Raw genomic sequence first — 21338 nt, forward strand, 5'->3', positions numbered from 1 at the left:
GCTCTGAGGTGATGGAAGCGGTGGCCATAAGGCCGGTCAGGTCGGTGAGTCAGTACGTGAAGGTCACAATTTTCTCATGTAGGAGACGAACTCTAGACAACTGTTCAGGAGTAGGGCCGTGGCCCCTCTCCTGAAGAAGGGAGCTCTGAAGCATTGAGAGCGTCGCGGGGTAGCCGGGAGAGTCATGGGCTCCTTCCAGCTAGCCGTGTAATGTGCTCTGAAAAACCTGGGACAGGGGAAGCGGTGGTCCCCCGACAGTGATTTTTGTCGTGTACATACTGTGCAGCTTGGCCACAGACCCACCCATGGTGGGGATCTGTGTCAAGAGCTTTTGCCTTTCTTTGGGGAGCGGTCCCGGTGTGCAGTCTGGGGCTGCTACACCCTGGACGGGGCCCAAGGCATGGGAAAGCGTCTGAGCACGCTCCTCCTGGAGACGGAGTTGCAGGGTCCGATTGGCCCCTCCAAAGACGCTGTGCCGGTCGTAATCCTGGCAGCCGTCACGTTGGCTGTTGGACAGCAACGTGAGGCATTCAGTGACCGTATGAGAGCAGCGTGAGACAATAGCCGAAGTAGCTCCGATGCTATGGCTATGTCATAGACGAGTTGGTGTGGCACCTTGAAAACAGCCTAACTGGAATGCTAAACATGCTAGGGTGGCGTCGGCCATCCAATGAGGTTGCTACTCCCGACCTCGAAAAGGTTAGCTAAACAGCTAAACAAACCTAGCTTCACAATGTACATACCTGTAATGTTGAGGGAAGCAGTCGGTTGTCGAGGGTCGTCACGTCGAGTGAGACTCGTGCCTTCGGCCGCTGCGTGAAGTAGTAGCAGTGTTGGTGGAGGCCTAGGACTGCATCCGACACCCCGTTGTCGCAACCACCCGGCTCAGGGGAGCCTCGTTGGTGGGCTGACGAGATCCCGCTGGAGGGAGAGCAGCACCCAGAGCAAGCCGGCGAGGCCTGGCTGATGTCTTGGGTCTGGCTCCACAGGCCTGTTTACCAGTGAGGTGAAGAGCGTGTGGATCTTGTTGTTGGCGGTCCGAGCCGCCTTCCCGGCAGGGGAGGAGCCCAGGGAGGACTCGTCACGGTGTCTCTGAGACGCGTCGAGGTTGAGGGGTCTGAAGAGAGAGGACGAGGTGGTGGGCTGACTAGATCCCGCTGGAGGGAGAGCAGCACCCAGAGCAAGCCGGCGAGGCCTGGCTGATGTCTTGGGTCTGGCTCCACAGGTCTGTTTACCAGTGCGGTGAAGAGCGTGTGGAGCTTGTTGTTGGCGGCCCTTATCACCCCCGCAGGCCATCTTGGGTGTTGGTGTAGCTTGAAGAAGGAACCAGCAGTCCAAGACATTGTAGACGCACTTCACTTTTAAGTTATAATATAATATCATTATATAATAATAATATATAATATAACAACATTTTTATGAGGACAAACTGTCTGTAACTCACAAAACAGGATAAAAGAAGAAAAGTGGTGGTGGAGTAGAAGAGTAGGACTCGTGGTGCTCCACTGGGATTTGGGGAGGGCTGTCGCCACCCCCGCAGGCCATCTTGGGTATTGGTTGTAGTCTGAGGAAGAATCAGTAGCCCAAGTGGAAACAAGAGGTTGTTACAAACCCGGTTGAACAGAGCCTTGGAAGGGGTCCATCATCGTGGCCATCTGTAGCCATGGTGGAGATGGCTTGTTCCTTGTCTTATTCTCAAACCCCTTTTTTTATATTTTTTATTTCATTTTAAGATATAAAAAATATTATTATTATTTATTTAGCACCACTACTAAATAAAAATATTTTTCTGACTTAACTCCCCTACTATGGAGGGTAACGTGAAGCGGAACACACACAGTGGTTAGCTTTCAGTCGACGGCTGAAGGCTACCCCACGTGTTGTTGCTGGCCCACCGTGTAATGGAGGGAGCCAGGGAGACCCGTCAATATTATTATTATTTATTTAGCACCACTACTAAATAAAAATATTTTTCTGACTTAACTCCCCTACTATGGAGGCTAGCGGTGGAGAAAAGAAGCGGCAGCAAACGCTGAAGCTAAACCACAGACAGGCTAACGGAGCTAGCTAACAGCTAACAACGCTAGCTAGAGGGTAATGAGAGGGAAGACAGAACAACAAGCCGCCGGGCAGGCTCACTTGTGTTATGAGTCTTATTTGACTTATCTGCTTAGTAGCTCGTAGAGAGAAAACACCTTCTTGTGGCTGCGAATCCCCGCGGTACAAGTCGGTTTTAGACTCGTCCGTCTTTCGGGAAAATACAACTTCAACAGCCGGTGTGAACTTTGGTGTACTCGTTGTGCTGTGTGCATCCAAGCGCAGAAAAATGTAGGAAATGACTCGGCGTTCACGCCCACCGGTTTTATACCTGCGGGTCAGGACCGGAGGCGCCGCCTTGAGTGACAGCTCCACGAACCAATAAATTAGCTCGTGAGTTTATGTATTGTTCTGTGCTCCAGCGCCACCAAGTGTCTCGGACCCATATGACTCTCTTCGAGAGAGGCACTTTAGACAACACCAGACACACGCTTAACGCACACCTGGAAACACCAGACACACGCTTAACGCACACCTGGAAACACCAGACACACGCTTAACGCACACCTGGAAACACCAGACACACGCTTAACGCACCTGGAAACACCAGACACACGCTTAACCCTCCCCTCCCCTCCCCTCCCCTCCCCTCCCCTCCCCTCCCCTCCCCTCACCTCGTCTCCCAGGTGTGGCTGGTAGTCGAAGCGTGCGGGCGGGCAGAAGATCCCGCTGTGGGCGTCCATGACCTTGAGCTTGTCCCCGCGCAGGTCCATGGCGTCCACGGCACTCTCCAGCTGGTCCAGGCCTTCGTGGCGTGACGTCTCCAGGCTGTACTCGGCCGACAGGTACGTGCGGAGGGTCCGCGCCAGGCTGGCGTGGTAGCCCAGGTCACAACACTGCAGGGAGAGGGGATAAAACATGGTGGTAGCCCAGGTCACAACACTGCAGCAGGGCAGAGACAGACAGCAGTGTCCATTAAAACTAAGACGATTTTTTTCCCGTCGACTACAATTTACAATTTAGGCATTTAGCAGACACTCTTAATCCAGAGCGACTTACATTAAGCAAGAACAAAAAAGCATGGGAATACATCACATAAAAACATTTATCATGAAACATGCGTAAGCTAAGAAAGTAACAGTGGAATATCTATATAATGAAACTATACATGTAAACTATACATCTATACTACTATGCTATACATATGTACTATGACGTGCTATGGCTACATACAATGCAATTATAGTGCTGTCTACATAACATGCTATAAGTCTGTATCAAATGCTATCTAAGTCTACAGAAATGCTATCTAAGGGGGTATAGGGTAAGTGCTATGGGCCATGATGGAGTCTGAAAAGGTGGGTTTTCAGACTACGGCGGAAGATTGGGAGTGATGCTGCAGTTCTGACTGCAATGGGAAGTGCATTCCACAGTTTTGGAGCCAGAAGGGAGAAGAGTTTGGGACGTGTGGAGCGTTGTCCACACCTACCTTTTATCGCAGAGGAAAACGAAATGAAAACTAAGCTATGATGACAAAAACTATAAATGTATCATGTATGTAATGTATCATGTATCATCATGTCTGTCTGTCTGTCTGTGTGTCCCGCTTTTCGCGTCTTACTTGTATTTATATAGTATTACTCACGTCTATCATGTGGTATTTATATCGTATTACTCACGTCTATCATGTGGTATTTATATCGTATTACTCACGTCTATCATGTCGGAGACGTCGTGGATGTAGTATTTGGCCACCAGTGAGTTGGTGGCGGCCAGGTTCAGAAGGTAATCGTTGCGCGCTTTAGTGCATTTCAGCTTGTTCTCAGAGTACTTGGCCTGTCTCTGGAGAGAGGGAGAGGGAGAGAGAGAGAGAGAGAGAGAGAGAGAGAGAGAGAGAGAGAGAGAGAGAGAGAGAGAGAGAGAGAGAGAGAGAGAGAGAGAGAGAGGGAGAGGGAGAGGGAGAGGGAGAGGGAGAGGGAGAGGGAGAGAGACAGAGACAGAGACAGAGACAGAGACAGAGAGGAGATGCAGAGAGAGAGAGGAGATGCAGACAGACAGACAGACAGACAGACAGACAGACAGACAGACAGACAGACAGACAGCGTCAATACAGTAATCTTCAAAGTGATTCCTATAGGCCAGCGCTGCAGTTCTGTGTCGATGCGTTTCGTCTCCAACTCATCTCATTATGGAAACAAAGCTTTGCACTGAACCCAAAACCACTCAGTCTGCAGAGCCTGGATGCAGCCTGTCTGAACCCAAAACCACTCAGTCTGCAGAGCCTGGATGCAGCCTGTCTGAACCCAAAACCACTCAGTCTGCAGAGCCTGGATGCAGCCTGTCTGAACCCAAAACCACTCAGTCTGCAGAGCCTGGATGCAGCCTGTCTGAACCCAAAACCACTCAGTCTGCAGAGCCTGGATGCAGCCTGTCTGAACCCAAAACCACTCAGTCTGCAGAGCCTGGATGCAGCCTGTCTGAACCCAAAACCACTCAGTCTGCAGAGCCTGGATGCAGCCTGTCTGAACCCAAAACCACTCAGTCTGCAGAGCCTGGATGCAGCCTGTCTGAACCCAAAACCACTCAGTCTGCAGAGCCTGGATGCAGCCTGTCTGAACCCAAAACCACTCAGTCTGCAGAGCCTGGATGCAGCCTGTCTGAACCCAAAACCACTCAGTCTGCAGAGCCTGGATGCAGCCTGTCTGAACCCAAAACCACTCAGTCTGCAGAGCCTGGATGCAGCCTGTCTGAACCCAAAACCACTCAGTCTGCAGGAGCCTGGATGCAGCCTGTCTGAACCCAAAACCACTCAGTCTGCAGAGCCTGGATGCAGCCTGTCTGAACCCAAAACCACTCAGTCTGCAGAGCCTGGATGCAGCCTGTCTGAACCCAAAACCACTCAGTCTGCAGAGCCTGACATGTTCTTAAAACTGTTTGGTAGCCATAAACGTCTAATTGCCAATTAAGTACCGGATGCAACGGACGACTTTTTTTTTTTTTTCATCAATATTTTTAAAATTCCTCTAATCTGGTGTACAGGTGATGACATCATGCACATTACATGCATAATAGAATTACAAATTCTTTCTCTCTTTATAATGGGATAATTGGCACTCAAAGCCTACTACTAACTACTGGAACATTGGAATACTCCGAGATATATTCAGCGTTCAGCATCTTTCAAAGACCGCAATGATCTGGCTGTGCATATACGTACAAAGAACAGACTATCACACGTACCAAGTTGAGTTCATTAGACCGCAATGATCTGGCTGTGCATATACGTACAAAGAACAGACTATCACACGTACCAAGTTGAGTTCATTAGAGAAATCTAGCAGCTGAAATCATGCACAGGCTATTCGTTCTCCACGTTAACGCGTGTGTCGAATGTGAAGTCGGTGGGGCGAACGGTTCTCGAGTTACGTGCATTACTGACGTACAGACAGACACGTGAGACGTGGTGCATTCATAGAGATACAAGATTATCTGGAAAATCCCTGTGCTCTTTGACTGCTGTTAATAGTTTTTGAGTGGTGCAACCACTCCTACAACCAGCAATGTCCGTGTACCAGTTTGTGTACCTGAATGAGCACGAGTATGTGACTTATTAATAGCAGTAGGGGGCGCCAGAAACAGAGAGAGGGGTAGTGCTGTGTCTCTAATGAGAGAGAGAGAGAGAGAGAGAGAGAGAGAGAGAGAGAGAGAGAGAGAGGGGGGGGGGGGGATTGCACCACTCAGTTCACACGTGTGTGATTTTCTTTTTTATGTCAGTCCTTCTCAAACACTTTCATGTCACTTTTCACGATTCTTCAAAAATAGCAGACCTATACGAGCCACTCGGTGAGCGCGTTAATTTCAATAAATGAGTCCACACTAATTAACCATAATGTATAAATCATGGATACAGTGTCGGGACAGCTATAGGCCTCTTTGGGGCCATATATCATCATACTATATTTCAGTCAAGGTCTGAGGGTGTGTCTGTCTGTGTGTGTGTCAGAAACAGTGCGTTATCTCATCATTGCCTGCACCAATCACTCCTACTTTTCACACAGGCATTAACCATATGAATATGGAGGTCTTTTCGATTTGACACATTAATGATTAATAATTAATTTATTAGTGAATTAAAACGCACCCGGGCGCAGTACCGGCAAATATCTCACAACGGCTAAGGGCTAGTAATTATAATTATATATATATATAATAAATGATGGACTTCGTCTCAACTGCTCGTCCAATTAATTAACACACGTGTTGCTCCCGACGGCCTTCTCCGTATTATACCTTCTCCTTCATCTTCTCCATCTTCTTGACGGAGCTGCGTCGCTGCGGCCGCTCGTCGTGGGCGTGGCGCAGCAGGCTGACTCCGCCCAGAACTCCGCCTCCTCCTCCTCCCTGCTGCTGCTTCTCCTCCTGCTTCTCGGCCTCCTTCAGCTTGGACTCTGCGCTGAGGCTCTCCGTGTGGTACATGTGGTAGGTCTTCATCACCTGGAAGATACAGGAGAACACCCTGTTAAAACACAATCAGTGCCGGAAGTGCATCAAAATAGAAGCTCCGGGGTGCCAGAGTTGTCTGATCGCTTTTACTCTGAAAGCCATGAACCGGAAACACTTTCTTAAAAAAGTTGACTTTACAAAGTGACCTCACAATCCCCGATCATCTTAATTTATTTATATTATATACGCTCCAAAAAGCGTTCATATTTTGCGGGAGAGACGGATGAGGAGCAGAAATGCAGCGCCAGCATATCGATCCATTCATCACCACGGAGAGCGCCCTGGATCAGGAGATACGAGACATTATTTCCGCCGCGCTAACATGGGAGTCAATGACAAGCTAATAATTGCACAGAGCGTTAGCATACGGCAAGCGAAAAGCCCCCAGGACGGCCACACACGTCGAAGGCACCTCTCGGTTCCAATCCTTATGACGTTCAGGTTCATCACCTAGAAGATACAGGAGAACACCCTGTTAATGTTCTGGTACATGTGGTAGGTCTTCATCACCTGGTCTTCAAACACCACGTTTAAAGTGGTCTCCATCACCTAGAAGATACAGGAGAATGAAATGAAATGAAACCAAATGGACCCTCCCGGGAACTAATGACCAGTAGCCATATAGGCAGGCTTCTGAACTGACCACAGCCCTCCTCAGAGACACAGTTAACTGACCACAGCCCTCCTCAGAGACACAGTGAACTGACCACAGCCCTCCTCAGAGACACAGTGAACTGACCACAGCCCTCCTCAGAGACACAGTGGACTGACCATAGCCCTCCTCAGAGACACAGTGAACTGACCACAGCCCTCCTCAGAGACACAGTAGACTGACCACAGCCCTCCTCAGAGACACAGTGAACTGACCACAGCCCTCCTCAGAGACAGTGGACTGACCACAGCCCTCCTCAGAGACACAGTGAACTGACCACAGCCCTCCTCAGAGACACAGTGGACTGACCATAGCCCTCCTCAGAGACACAGTAGACTGACCACAGCTCTCCTCAGAGACACAGTGGACTGACCACAGCCCTCCTCAGAGACACAGTTAACTGCACAGCCCTCCTCAGAGACACAGTGGACTGACCACAGCCCTCCTCAGAGACACAGTGGACTGACCACAGCTCTCCTCAGAGACACAGTGAACTGCACAGCCCTCCTCAGAGACACAGTGAACTGACCACAGCCCTCCTCAGAGACACAGTGAACTGACCACAGCCCTCCTCAGAGACACAGTGAACTGACCACAGCCCTCCTCAGAGACACAGTGAACTGACCACAGCCCTCCTCAGAGACACAGTGAACTGACCTCAGCCCTCCTCAGAGACACAGTGAACTGACCACAGCCCTCCTCAGAGACACAGTGAACTGACCTCAGCCCTCCTCAGAGACACAGTGAACTGACCACAGCCCTCCTCAGAGACAGTGGACTGACCACAGCCCTCCTCAGAGACACAGTTAACTGACCACAGCCCTCCTCAGAGACACAGTGAACTGACCACAGCCCTCCTCAGAGACAGTGGACTGACCACAGCCCTCCTCAGAGACACAGTGAACTGACCACAGCCCTCCTCAGAGACACAGTGGACTGACCACAGCCCTCCTCAGAGACACAGTGGACTGACCACAGCCCTCCTCAGAGACACAGTTAACTGACCACAGCCCTCCTCAGAGACACAGTGGACTGACCACAGCCCTCCTCAGAGACACAGTGAACTGACCACAGCCCTCCTCAGAGACACAGTGAACTGACCACAGCCCTCCTCAGAGACACAGTGGACTGACCACAGCCCTCCTCAGAGACACAGTTAACTGACCACAGCCCTCCTCAGAGACACAGTGGACTGACCACAGCCCTCCTCAGAGACACAGTGAACTGACCACAGCCCTCCTCAGAGACACAGTGAACTGACCACAGCCCTCCTCAGAGACACAGTGAACTGACCACAGCTCTCCTCAGAGGCCACTGACACATTGTAATGATCATTAGTGAGTACCAATGAAGATATGGATATGATTGTAAAAATGTACGTACAATAACACTGAGGATTTTCACAGCAGAGACCAGGGGGGGGGGGAGACGGAACCTTGGCTTGAAACGACAAGGGGTTGAGAAAAAACGGTGCATCTATCTTCTATTTTTAGTGTCCTGTAGTGTGTACAGCCACATGTATACACGTCAGTAAATCAAAAACAAACGAGTATAATAATGGCTTCCGACAACGATCGTATATTTCACGGGCGCATGCAGTGTTGTTGTTTTATTGCCCTCGTTCGCTGCCGCGGCGCAAATAGGCCGTAATCGCTCGCTGTCACTGTGTGGAGTTTGACTAGCATTTATTATTCCATTTAGACCCGAGAACTCTACATTCTACAAAATGTCATCTAATTCATGGCAGTTTTCACTCAGAAGAACCTCTGTTTCTACAGTATGTCAGTTGGTGCTCAACCTGTTTCCATGTCAGTGGTGCTCAACCTGTTTCCATGTCAGTGGTGCTCAACCTGTTTCCATGTCAGTTGGTGCTCAACCTGTTTCCATGTCAGTTGGTGCTCAACCTGTTTCCATGTCAGTTGGTGCTCAACCTGTTTCCATGTCAGTTGGTGCTCAACCTGTTTCTACAGTATGTCAGTTGGTGCTCAACCTGTTTCTACAGTATGTCAGTTGGTGCTCAACCTGTTTCCATGTCAGTTGGTGCTCAACCTGTTTCCATGTCAGTGGTGCTCAACCTGTTTCCATGCCAAGGACCCCCAGAACTATCTGAATGTGGCCGCCGACCCCCATCTGAAAGTATGTTGTTTCAGGGACCCCCCACCCAGAAGCAAAGATTTGAGTTTAAAAAAAACGTCCACTGTGAAATGCTTAAAAACACCAAAAGGGGTTCCCGTCCTGAATGGGTTATATAAATGCTATACTCGGGCGTCCAATTTGCATAATTCTTTCTGTATTTCCTTTCTTTTTATTAGAGGAATGACTGCCGCCCAGAATGTCGTTGAAAACCTCTGATCTCCATGTCGTCACTGCTCAGGCAGAAACCTTGTATCGCTCCATTTTCAACAGTTTGTTTTTTTCGTAAAATGGTAAACAGTGCATTTATATAGCACTTTACATAGATTGTGTAGAATTTAGTTGTTACTGTAGAATACTTTAAAACAGTCGGCATGTTGCACACATGCCTAAAATTGCTCTTAATTGCACCGGCCCTCTTTGAAAACAATGTATTTCCAACTTCAGCTTGTCCCAGTTCAGGCTGCATGAACAGCGCTCGGTTTCTTCCCCCTCAATATCGTAACTCTTCTATTGCGTTGGACTAACCTCATTGGTTATCCTACGTTATGACATCATCACTCAACGACATCACAATGCCGTCATCACAACCATGTCCTTTAAAATAAAATGTCGACTGAACCAAAACGTCATTCGGGAATTTTTAAACGGCAAGTTGTGAAGATTAGCCGTCAACGCTGCTGAACCGGACGGTCTGCTGTGGAGAACAGAGGACTCCCAGAAGACACCTGGACCGTGACTGTGCTCACCATCGATTCGCTGACAACAGCCATCTCTGCTTCCCTGATTGGCCAAACCCAAACACATCAGATTTGGCTTTGTGGATTCGTCAAACTTTGTGATTTATTTCTGCCACTGAACCAATAGAAGCACTATAGAACAGTACTTTTACAGAGCAATACTTAAACTATACGGTGCAAGAAATGTTGTGGAGGACTCTGCGTCTGAGCGAAGTTCCAGGGATATTCCAACGTGCGGCTGTCGCTGTCGGAGACAAGGTGTACTGCTTCGGAAAGCTCTTTGGCAGACCAGGGGATCAGATCGGCGTGCTCGTCTTAAACACAGTGTCTTTGCGCTGGAGGAGGTTGCCCCCGGTGACACCAGGAAGAGGAGAAGAAGATCACGGTGAGGTTCCGTCCACGTGCTACGGCTACTCGGCTGTGCTGGTTGAAGATGTCGTCTACCTCTGGGGAGGCTGTCGGTACTACTCGGACGACGAGTGCTGCAACGTGCTTCATGCATTTGCCGCGGACGCCCACAGGTGGTTTAAACCCAGGGTCTCCTACAGGTGGTTTAAACCCAGGGTCTCCGGGTCCGTCTCGAAGGACGCCCACAGGTGGTTTAAACCCAGGGTCTCCGGGTCCGTCTCCAAGGGGAGGTTCGCCCACAGGTGGTTTAAACCCAGGGTCTCCGGGTCCGTCTCCAAGGGGAGGTTCGACCACAGGTGGTTTAAACCCAGGGTCTCCGGGTCCGTCTCCAAGGGGAGGTTCGCCCACAGGTGGTTTAAACCCAGGGTCTCCGGGTCCGTCTCCAAGGGGAGGTTCGCCCACAGGTGGTTTAAACCCAGGGTCTCCGGGTCCGTCTCCAAGGGGAGGTTCGCCCACAGGTGGTTTAAACCCAGGGTCTCCGGGTCCGTCTCCACAGGTGGTTTAAACCCAGGGTCTCCGGGTCCCCCACAGGTGGTTTAAACCCAGGGTCTCCGGGTCCGTCTCCAAGGGGAGGTTCGACCTACAGGTGGTTTAAACCCAGGGTCTCCGGGTCCGTCTCGAAGGGGAGGTTCGACCACTCGGCCTGTGTCTTGGGGAAGGTCATTTTTATCCACGGAGGATACATAGACAGGCTGGCTGGAATGTCTAATGACACCCACAAGTTGGACACCAGCACGATGGTCTGGTCAGTGATCAACGCCAGAGGAACGCCACCACCCGTTTCATATGGTCACTCTGCCACCATCATCGGGACAAAGATGTTTGTATTCGGGGGCAGGGAACGCCAGTGCCACGACGCCGTCAGAGTGTTTGACACAGAGACCAACGTCTGGCTGAGAACACCGTCTGCACAGAAGCGTGCTCAGCCAGACGTTGGTCTGGCTCTTCCAGAGGGACGCTCCCAGCATTCGCACTTTGCCTACAATGGAGAGCTGTACATATTTGGTGGTTACAAACACCAGCGGGGTAAGACCTCAAATGATCTGTGGAAATTCAATCCAGAGACCTTCACCTGGAAGGAGGTTGAGCCTAACGGGAGAGGCTGGACGGCTAAGCTGGATGGGATGTGCTGTTGCATGCTGGGAGATCGTGTCATTGTCTTTGGAGAAAGCAAAGCGGGCAGTGACCCGTACATCGTAGACTTGAATCCTAGTCTGAAGACGTTGTGCAAACTGGTAGTTATTGAGCACGGTCTGGAGCAGGCGGAGCTAACACATGATGTCCGCTGGGAACTGGCAGCCATGACTAGCAACAGCCAATAGGAACTGGCAGCCATGACTAGCAACAGCCGATAGGAACTGGCAGCCATGACTACCAACAGCCAATAGGAACTGGCAGCCATGACTAGCAACAGCCAATAGGAACTAAAATGAGAAAAAGAGGTTGCGCATCAGCAATGGCTTCCAGTGGAGTGCCAAACCCAAATCATGTATGGTAATGCGATGGTGATCGTTCAAGGTATTTTATGATCCTTATATAGGATCAACAAATATCATGTGAAAAATGGGTTACAAAATCGTGGGATAAAAAATATATTAAGACAAAAATCACACCTGTGTGAAGTGAGGGGCGCTAATATATTAAAGTCTAACTCATGTTGCTATGATTAGGTGATGTAATGGTGATTACACGGTGACAAAACAAAAATTACATTATCTTTATTGTTAATGACGTTTAATGTTTGCGTTATAGGGACAAGATGACGTATATTTAATGTTTGCGTTAGGGACAAGATGACGTACATTTAATGTTTGCGTTAGGGACAAGATGACGTACATTTAATGTTTGCGTTATAGGGACAAGATGACGTACATTTAATGTTTGCGTTAGGGACAAGATGACGTACATTTAATGTCTGCGTTAGGGACAAGATGACGTACATTTAATGTCTGCGTTAGGGACAAGATGGCGTACATTTAATGTTTGCGTTAGGGACAAGATGACGTACATTTAATGTCTGCGTTAGGGACAAGATGACGTACATTTAATGTTTGCGTTAGGGACAAGATGACGTACATTTAATGTTTGCGTTATAGGGACAAGATGACGTACATTTAATGTCTGCGTTAGGGACAAGATGACGTACATTTAATGTCTGCGTTAGGGACAAGATGACGTACATTTAATGTTTGCGTTAGGGACAAGATGACGTACATTTAATGTTTGCGTTAGGGACAAGATGACGTACATTTAATGTTTGCGTTAGGGACAAGATGACGTACATTTAATGTTTGCGTTAGGGACAAGATGACGTACATTTTCCCTTCATTGTTTTTTTTTAACTCCCTGAAGGACCCCTAGGGGTCGCCAGACCGCAGCACTTTGGGGACCACTGCCCTATAGCAACGCTGGTTGAAATAATAAGATGCTGAAGGTGGAAGAGTGAGATCGATGGGCGAGAGGAAGGCTACACGCACACACGCACGCACACACGCACGCACACACGCACGCACGCACGCACGCACGCAGTGACACACGTGAAGTGCATGAAACATGAAACTCTTTCCATTTCCACTAATCCGTGGCGCGCCAGAGACGGATCAATATAAGACTCAGCCGGTGGTGGAAAGAGTCAATACTCAAGGTTTGAAAATGGACGATTTACAGAGTACGTTTATTTTTGTTGAAATTGAAACAAAATTTGCAAGATTGGCTATTTTCCTGATTTTTAACATAGGGCTTATTATATTCATGGTTCATTCATGGTGATATATTATTTATTTAAGTTTCGCTCCCAAAAGTAACTTCTAGTAGAAATCTAGTGGAGACGAAAGTAGAGTATTTCTATTTGAAATGTAACAGCTTGAGAAAAGGACATCAATATACTTAACTATTCTGGACAGGAACCCCTTTTGGTGTTTGAAGGCATTGTGTTATACTTTAGCTACTGAAAAATCGTGAAAATGTGATGCAAATCTTTGAATATATATTTCTTTCACAGCGAACGTTTCTTTAACTGAAATCTTTGCTTCTATAGGAAGAACATATTTTCAGATGGGGGTCGGTGGCCAAATGCAAATATGTTTGGGAGTCCTTGACATGAAAATATTCGAGAACGACTGACATAGAAACATGAGGTTTATCAGAAAACCGTCAGGATTTAGAATCCTCCTCAGGTTTAAATGGGTTAGGTACAGTACTTGAGTAAATGTACTGTACTTACATTACACCATGTGGAAGAAGTACTTTCTTTTTTTTAAGTATAAATAGTGGAAAAAGTAGAAATAAATATGTAAAATTACCAAGTGAGAAGTAATAAAGGCCATTATTTAAAATCGTATGTGGGTAAAAGAATTGGTAATTTGGCATCAAAGTGCACTTCATGAGATTTTAGATCTGCACATTTTTTAAAAAGGTTTGACACATCAAAGTGTTCTTTGATGGGCGTGTCAAACCTTTTAAAGAAATTAGCAGATCTACAACCTCACAATGTGTCATAATGCTACACATAATTGTCATGTTGAACTCTCAATGTTTTATTATTATTATTATTTTAAATAAATGCCTTATTTCGTCATACAAAAGTGTGTGTGTAAAAGGAAAAATAGGTTTCAACTCGACAACAACGTTCTAACCAACAAGCTGCATTCAACTGTAGACAACAGTGTTGTTTTCGTCGACTATAAAACTAAGACAGAAAATGTTCGTCGACTACCTTTTTTCCACTGACGAAAACTAAATGGAAACTAAATGAAAACTTAAGCTACGACGACTAAAACCAAGCCCAAATATACTGACAATTTCGTCGACAAATAAAAACTAGACTAAAACGTTAGGAAGGGACTATAGTGGACGAGAGATCCACTATAAGTCATCGGCTATTTTCAGCAAGTGTAAAAACACTCATTACGACGGCATCAAGGCCCGCCAAAATACATTTCAGTCGACTAAATCAACTGTAGATTTAGTCGACCAAAATCTTATGACATTTAGTCGACGAAAACTAGACTAAACACTAAGACATTCCAGGTGACTAAAATGTGACTAAAACTAAATGAAGTTTCAGTCCAAAGACTATATGACTAAACTAAAATAGAAATGTGCTGTCAAAAACAACACTGATAGACAAACATTACAGTATTATATTCTGTCTTGTATATGTCTTGTATATATATACAATATGTATGTCTTGTATATGTCTTGTATATGTATAGCCTATTATGTATGTCTTGTATATGTCTTGTATATGTATAGCCTATTATGTATGTCTTGTATATGTCTTGTATATGTATAGCCTATTATGTATGTCTTGTATATGTCTTGTATATGTATAGCCTATTATGTATGTCTTGTATATTTCTCCTGCCTGTGATAACATGTTGGCTGTGTGTGCAGAGCCAGCCAACATAAATACATACTGTATTTGTTATGAATAATGCACGAGTGGAAAAACAAGAAGGGTGAAAAATAATCAATGATTGCAAAGTGCCATATAATGTTACAGAGCAAAGATGGTACAGAATACAACACTGTACACTCTGGGCTCTATTAACTGCCATATAATGTTACCCAGCTAAGATTATAGACAACATTGTACAATACACTCTAAGCCAGAACCTCTAACTCAATTATAGTAACAGCGTTGCCATGTCTGCTTATTATAAGCTTTCTTCTGTAATAGGGCACAGCCGTGGCGGCCGATAGTTCGATCGATTCAAACCCCATTAATTTGCTTGGTTATTTTTCATAGACCGCGTTGCTTGTTTCTCTCTCGCAAAATATATCTGGCAACAACTGCCGACAAGCACTATAATATGATCTATTATATTCTAGCATGTTCATGAAACTCAAAGCGTCGTGGGAAATGTAATCCTTTATTTTTATTTTTATATATATATATTTTTTTTATCCCACGATTTTGTAACCCATTTTTCACCCCTGTGACAATCATCTACTGTGATCCTGGGCTCTACACACCCTCCACCAACCTGGGGAGAGCAACGGACATATAACTCATGCTTCCTTCATGCTTGAGTGTCCAAGTTGCTCCTTTACACCTGACAGGGGGGAGTTACCCTGGTTGGACGTCGTAGCGTGTGGAAGGAACACGTTATTCCAACCAGTTCCTTTCCCCTCCATCAGGCGCCCCGGCTGGCCAGGGGGAGGCAGTTTAGTGACCAGGATTACTGCATGTTTTTGTGAGGGTACCTACCATAGGGGACACGGGGAGAACATGTGAGGGTACCTACCCTAGGGGACACGGGGAGAACATGCAAACACACTGAAACCCCTTTCACCTTGAAAAATGTAATCCAGCCACGCTAATAGCCAGCGCAACACGCCATCCTTTGTACGCCTTCTCCTATACCAAACCACACCGTTTGCACACATCTCACCATGCACAACACCAACAGCACCTTCTCCTATACCAAACCACACCGTTTGCACACATCTCACCATGCACAACACCAACAGCACCTTCTCCTATACCAAACCACACCGTTTGCACTGACACATCTCACCATGCACAACACCAACAGCACCTTCTCCTATACCAAACCACACCGTTTGCACACATCTCACCATGCACAACACCAACAGCACCTTCTCCTATACCAAACCACACCGTTTGCACACATCTCACCATGCACAACACCAACAGCACCTTCTCCTATACCAAACCACACCGCTTGCACTGACACATCTCACCATGCACAACACCAACACCAACTCTTTCCAAAATGTCCGCTGTGTGCGGCATAGAGCCTATTGACTGGTAACTCAGATGTCATATATATTCACCACAGCGGTTGTGGTAAAAAAGCGGCGGGCGCCGGCCGGCGTCAATGCCAGCCCCGCCCATCTCATGTTCCACGTCAGCCTCCCTATACTGGTGATCACATGATCACATGATCACATGATCCCTGGAGAACTGCTTCAACCGGGAAACCGGATCAACCGGAGGAACCGGATCCGTAAACCTTGAACTATACCGGGAATCGGTTCCGTCACATTTGGAACCGGTTCTACTGAATCTATATAGCCTACTGTACACACTGTCAGAGCTGATATGTGGACGTCAACGTCTGCTCCGTCTGACTGGAACAATCTTCTGCTTTTCACTCAGATCAATGACTTCTCTAATTGGCCGCTTCTGAATTCTGTACTGGCCATATATGGAGCGTGTCTTGAGTGTACACTGTACAGGGTTTGATGAGGTCATCAACATTTTTGAAAAAGGTTTGACATATCAAAGTGTTCTTTGATGGGCGTGTTAAACCTTAGCAAATTAGCAGATCTACAAACTTGCACAATGACAGACAGACAGACAGACAGACAGACAGACAGACAGACAGACAGACAGACAGACAGACAGACAGACAGACAGACAGACAGACTCACCGTGTAAAGCTCATTGGTGACTTTCACCAGCTCTTCGTGCATCTGCACGCCGATGTCTTTACTCTGCACAGAAAAACACAGACAGGTGGTCATTTGCATATTAAAAGGCAAAACAAATAAAGAAAATAAAATAAAAGAAAGCACACACATTCAAATCAAACGTCTCATTATTATTCTAGACTAACACTGCAATGCCCAACATTTCATTTCCCTTCCATTGGCGCGTTTATGTTTTATTAACCCATTTTGGGATTAGAATCTGATCTCAGGTCAGAATGGGTTAATATCCAGGCCCATTATTTGCTCTGCATTTGGACCACCAGGACCACCAGCCTCTCAGACCCATTTGGACCACCATAGCCTCTCAGAACCAAAGCTTTTTCAGAAAACTGTCAGGATGTGTAGAAGAAATTTTTTTTAGAATCTGATCTCAGGTCAGAATGGGTTAATATATCCAGCAGGTGAGGGATGACGGCTCTCTCTCTCTCTCTCTCTCTCTCTCTCTCTCTCTACCGAAACGTTGTCATCTTTTATTTTCTTATTTCTGAAGCACGGTGCGTACAGTCGGTGTAACGGTGCCATGAGAGAGAGAGAGAGAGAGCACGCCAGGCAGGAGGAGAGGTCGTACAGTCGGTGTAACGGTGCCATGAGAGAGAGAGAGAGCACGCCAGGCAGGAGGAGAGGTCGTACAGTCGGTGTAACGGTGCCATGAGAGAGAGAGAGAGCACGCCAGGCAGGAGGAGAGGTCGTACAGTCGGTGTAACGGTGCCATGAGAGAGAGAGAGAGAGAGAGAGCACGCCAGGCAGGAGGAGAGGTGTATAAATAGCATCCGTGCGACAGCGAGACGCAGCGGGGGGACATTTCTATTTCCCAAGGACAACTAACACAACACAACACAACACAACACAACACGCAGCAACAGTTTCTATACTCTCTTATACAGCTCAGTGATGGATGGGACCTCACTCAGTAGGCCTTCTGTCGCTCATAACAGAGGGACAGACATGTCTCTCACTCAGTAGGCCTTAGAGGACATGTCCCTCACTCAGTAGGCCTTAGAGGACATGTCCCTCACTCAGTCGGCCTTAGAGGACATGTCCCTCACTCAGTAGGCCTTAGAGGACATGTCCCTCACTCAGTAGGCCTTAGAGGACATGTCCCTCACTCAGTAGGCCTTCTGTAGCTCATAGTTAGAGGGACAGACATGTCCCTCACTCAGTAGGCCTTCTGTAGCTCATAGTTAGAGGGACATACATGTCCCTCACTCAGCTGTAGGCCTTCTGTAGCTCATAGTGAGAGGACCGACATGTTTCGACCTACAAGGTCTTCATCAGGGCAAGAGTGCATTACTTTGTTATTTGCATTGTAATCTCCATAGGGGGATTTTAGATCACCTCATATAAGTACATAAACATCCCGGCCCGCTGCACTCATATGGATATGAAGAATAAACTGACGCTATTGTTACTGCTGCTGAATTAGTTACATTTTCACTAGAAACAGACTGTATCATCATATGACTGACTGTTGTAAACGATACAGAGACACCTCCCTGACAATAACGCAGAGACAGCTTGTTTATTTTTGGACCACAACACTTATATGAAACCATTTTTAGATGAGCCCGTGTTATTCTCCATAGAGAAACTACTGCCGTGAACCAGGGGGGGAAACGAGGGGATATGTCAGGACTTCAGCGCTCTATTCTCTCTGCATCTATACGGCACTCTCCATCGTTTAGTCCAGAACGGCCATGCTCTGTCCTCATTCCTGACTTGACCAAAGCATCTTGTTTGGAATATAAACGCTTCTAGAGAGAGAGAGATCAGACGTGACAGCGCGAGGTAGTAATGGAAGATTAATACCTCCCAGGTTTTTTTTTGGGGGGGGGGGAATGGAAGGCGGGGCTTTTCAGAGTAAAACCAGAGGACAGCCCCCCCATGCAGATAAAAAAAAAGCAAGGTGCACTTGGACTTGACTCAGAGGACAGGTGAGCTGAAGGTGCAGTTTTTATAAAATGGAGTCAGCGGTTGGTTGACCGCTCCCCAGCAGAGACAGCTGGTGTGCGGTGTGCGTTAAGCGTGCGTGTGCGTTAAGCGTGCGTGTGCGTTAAGCGTGCGTGTGCGTTAAGCGTGCGTGTGCGTTAAGCGTGCGTGTGCGTTAAGCGTGCGTGTGCGTTAAGCGTGCGTGTGCGTTAAGCGTGCGTGTGCGTTAAGCGTGCGTGTGCGTTAAGCGTGCGTGTGCGTTAAGCATGTGTGTGCGTTAAGCATGTCTGTGTGTGCACGTATACATGCATGGGCTTTCAAAGTTAAACGCCAGCAGCAGAAAGTTAACAGTGTTGAAGACGAAAAATGTCCGTCGACTTCAACTGGGGAAGACGAAATGAAAACCAATTATAAAAACTAAACTGTGATGACTAAAACTAGACTGGTATAAGGACTAGTGGACAAGAGATCCAGTATAAGTAAAAGGGGGACCGCATATGTGACCAGATTTGACTGAGAGACTGCCATCGCGCAAATTCCAGCTTTTCACCAGAGGAGATTTTTTTTCTCAAAATGAGTTAATAGCACAGGCAGACTCTTCACATACTAGAGCATGTCTGAAATAAGTGTTCGAGCTGAAATCGACATGTAAATATGAAATAAATGCTTAAACATGTAGCTAGGTGTAATGTTAGAGACCACAGAAGACATGTAAATATGAAATAAATGCTTAAACATGTAGCTATAGGTGTAATGTTAGAGACCACAGAAGTGAACCTTCCAAGCCTGTTTTCTCAACTCGCTGTTTCTCTGCAAGACATTTACTCTATAAGCCATATCACCTAAACTGGTGGGTCAGACTGAACAACCAATATGTCAATTTGAAGCTATGATTCCCTGCTTTCATATGACATGAAAAAACGAAAATTCAAAAAAGTCCAATGGCAGTCCCTCAGTCAAATTTTGTCACATATAATTCTGACGGAGCATTATCTCCTGCTCCCGTGCTTGCGGTTATGGTTAGGTCAGGGTTTGATGAAAACACTAACAAGTTGTGAGCTTGTAAATCGGCTATTTTTTAGCAAGTGTAATGAGCTTGTACTGTAGATCTGCTATTTTTGAATAGCCAAAGTATAACATAATGGTTAACCCATTTTGACCTGAGATCAGATTCAAAAAATGTCTTCTACATCCTGACAGTTTTCTGAAAAAGCTGTCAGTCGTCGACTTTTCAAAAATAGCAGATCTACAAGCTCATAGCGCGCCACTTGGTGGCGCGCTATACAAACTTGTAGATCTGCTATTTTTCAATAGCTAAAGCATTTAGCTATTGGGTTTAAAATCTGTGAGGCAGATGCTTTCCCATGTCGTAACGGGTTGATCATTTTGCAGTCACCAGATTGTTTCGTCGAGGATGAAACCCCAAAACGACAGTAACAATAACGTTTGGCCTCCGTTCGGAATGGAATGGGACGTTTTAGTGAACAACGGCTAACCTTTTTAAAGAGCCTGATGACGTCCTCTCCCACGTGCGCCAGGCGGACGATCACGTTGTTGTTGTAGACGTCGCTGAGCGTGGCGTGGTCACGGCTCTCCCGTCGGGCCTGGTTCAGAACCAGATACCAGCAGTTGACCGTGGTCAGCAGGCTCTGCTCCTTCCTGTGAGGAGAAGACATAAAGAGGACACGTCAAAATTAACCCATTCTGACCTGAGATCAGATTCAAAAAATGTTTTCTATACATCCTGACAGTTTTCTGAAAAAGCTATGTTTCTGTCAGTCGTTCTTCGATTTTTCAAAAATAGCAGATCTACAAGCTCGTAGCGCGCCACCGAGTGGCCCCCCCCATCTGAAAATATGTTGTTCCAGGGACCCCCCACAAGCTCGTAGCGCGGCAGTCGGTGCCACTCAGTGCACACACACACACACACACACACACACACACACACACAATGCCTGAGGTCACTGTGCTAATGCACAGGAATCATGAAAATGGGGCAATTAGATAGGACACATGCACGCGCACACACACACACGCAGGCACACACACACACACACACACACACACACACACACACACACACACGCGCTGCTGTTAGGGCATAGCATGTGAGCTTAATCATCCTCACACCAAATTGCTTGCGTGTGATTTCATTTTGCAGAAGATTAAGGAAGCTCAGCCTTAATGACGCTGAGGTTTGGTTTATTCTGCTCATTCTGTTCCATGCAGCATCGTTTATGTCCAGAACTATTCTGTGTCCTGGACATGTTCTGATCCGGCTTGGATCAATAATGGATCTGATTATTGATATTATATTCCTAAAGACTCACCACCTCTACACCTTGGCTTTTAACCCCAGTTGAGATTCTATATGGTCCATGTTTTATATCCGTTTTGTATTTTCTTTTGTGTGTTTTTGCTGCTGTTCTCTGTGTTTAACTTTATAGAGTGTATTTATAGTTGTATTCTTCTTGTAC

The 21338-nt window shown here is 46.8% G+C and overlaps 1 protein-coding gene across 1 annotated transcript in view; it reads right to left on the reverse strand.

Annotated features, from left to right (window-relative positions):
• LOC308335900 (SLIT-ROBO Rho GTPase-activating protein 3-like) overlaps window positions 1-21338 on the reverse strand; it is a gene marked incomplete at its 3' end in the record, with an annotated part of 94650 nt that overhangs the window by 38781 nt on the left and 34531 nt on the right. Inside the window, exons 3-7 of the mRNA XM_080793122.1 lie at window positions 20358-20520; window positions 16876-16938; window positions 6328-6531; window positions 3751-3879; window positions 2712-2933 (exon numbers count right to left, since the gene is read on the reverse strand). Coding sequence (XP_080649248.1) covers window positions 2712-2933; window positions 3751-3879; window positions 6328-6531; window positions 16876-16938; window positions 20358-20520 — 781 coding nt within the window. The remainder of the gene's footprint in view (window positions 1-2711; window positions 2934-3750; window positions 3880-6327; window positions 6532-16875; window positions 16939-20357; window positions 20521-21338) is intronic.

This window comes from Protomyctophum bolini (assembly GCF_963924005.1).
Source record: "Protomyctophum bolini genome assembly, chromosome: 20".
In the NCBI taxonomy this organism is placed as follows: domain Eukaryota; kingdom Metazoa; phylum Chordata; class Actinopteri; order Myctophiformes; family Myctophidae; genus Protomyctophum; species Protomyctophum bolini.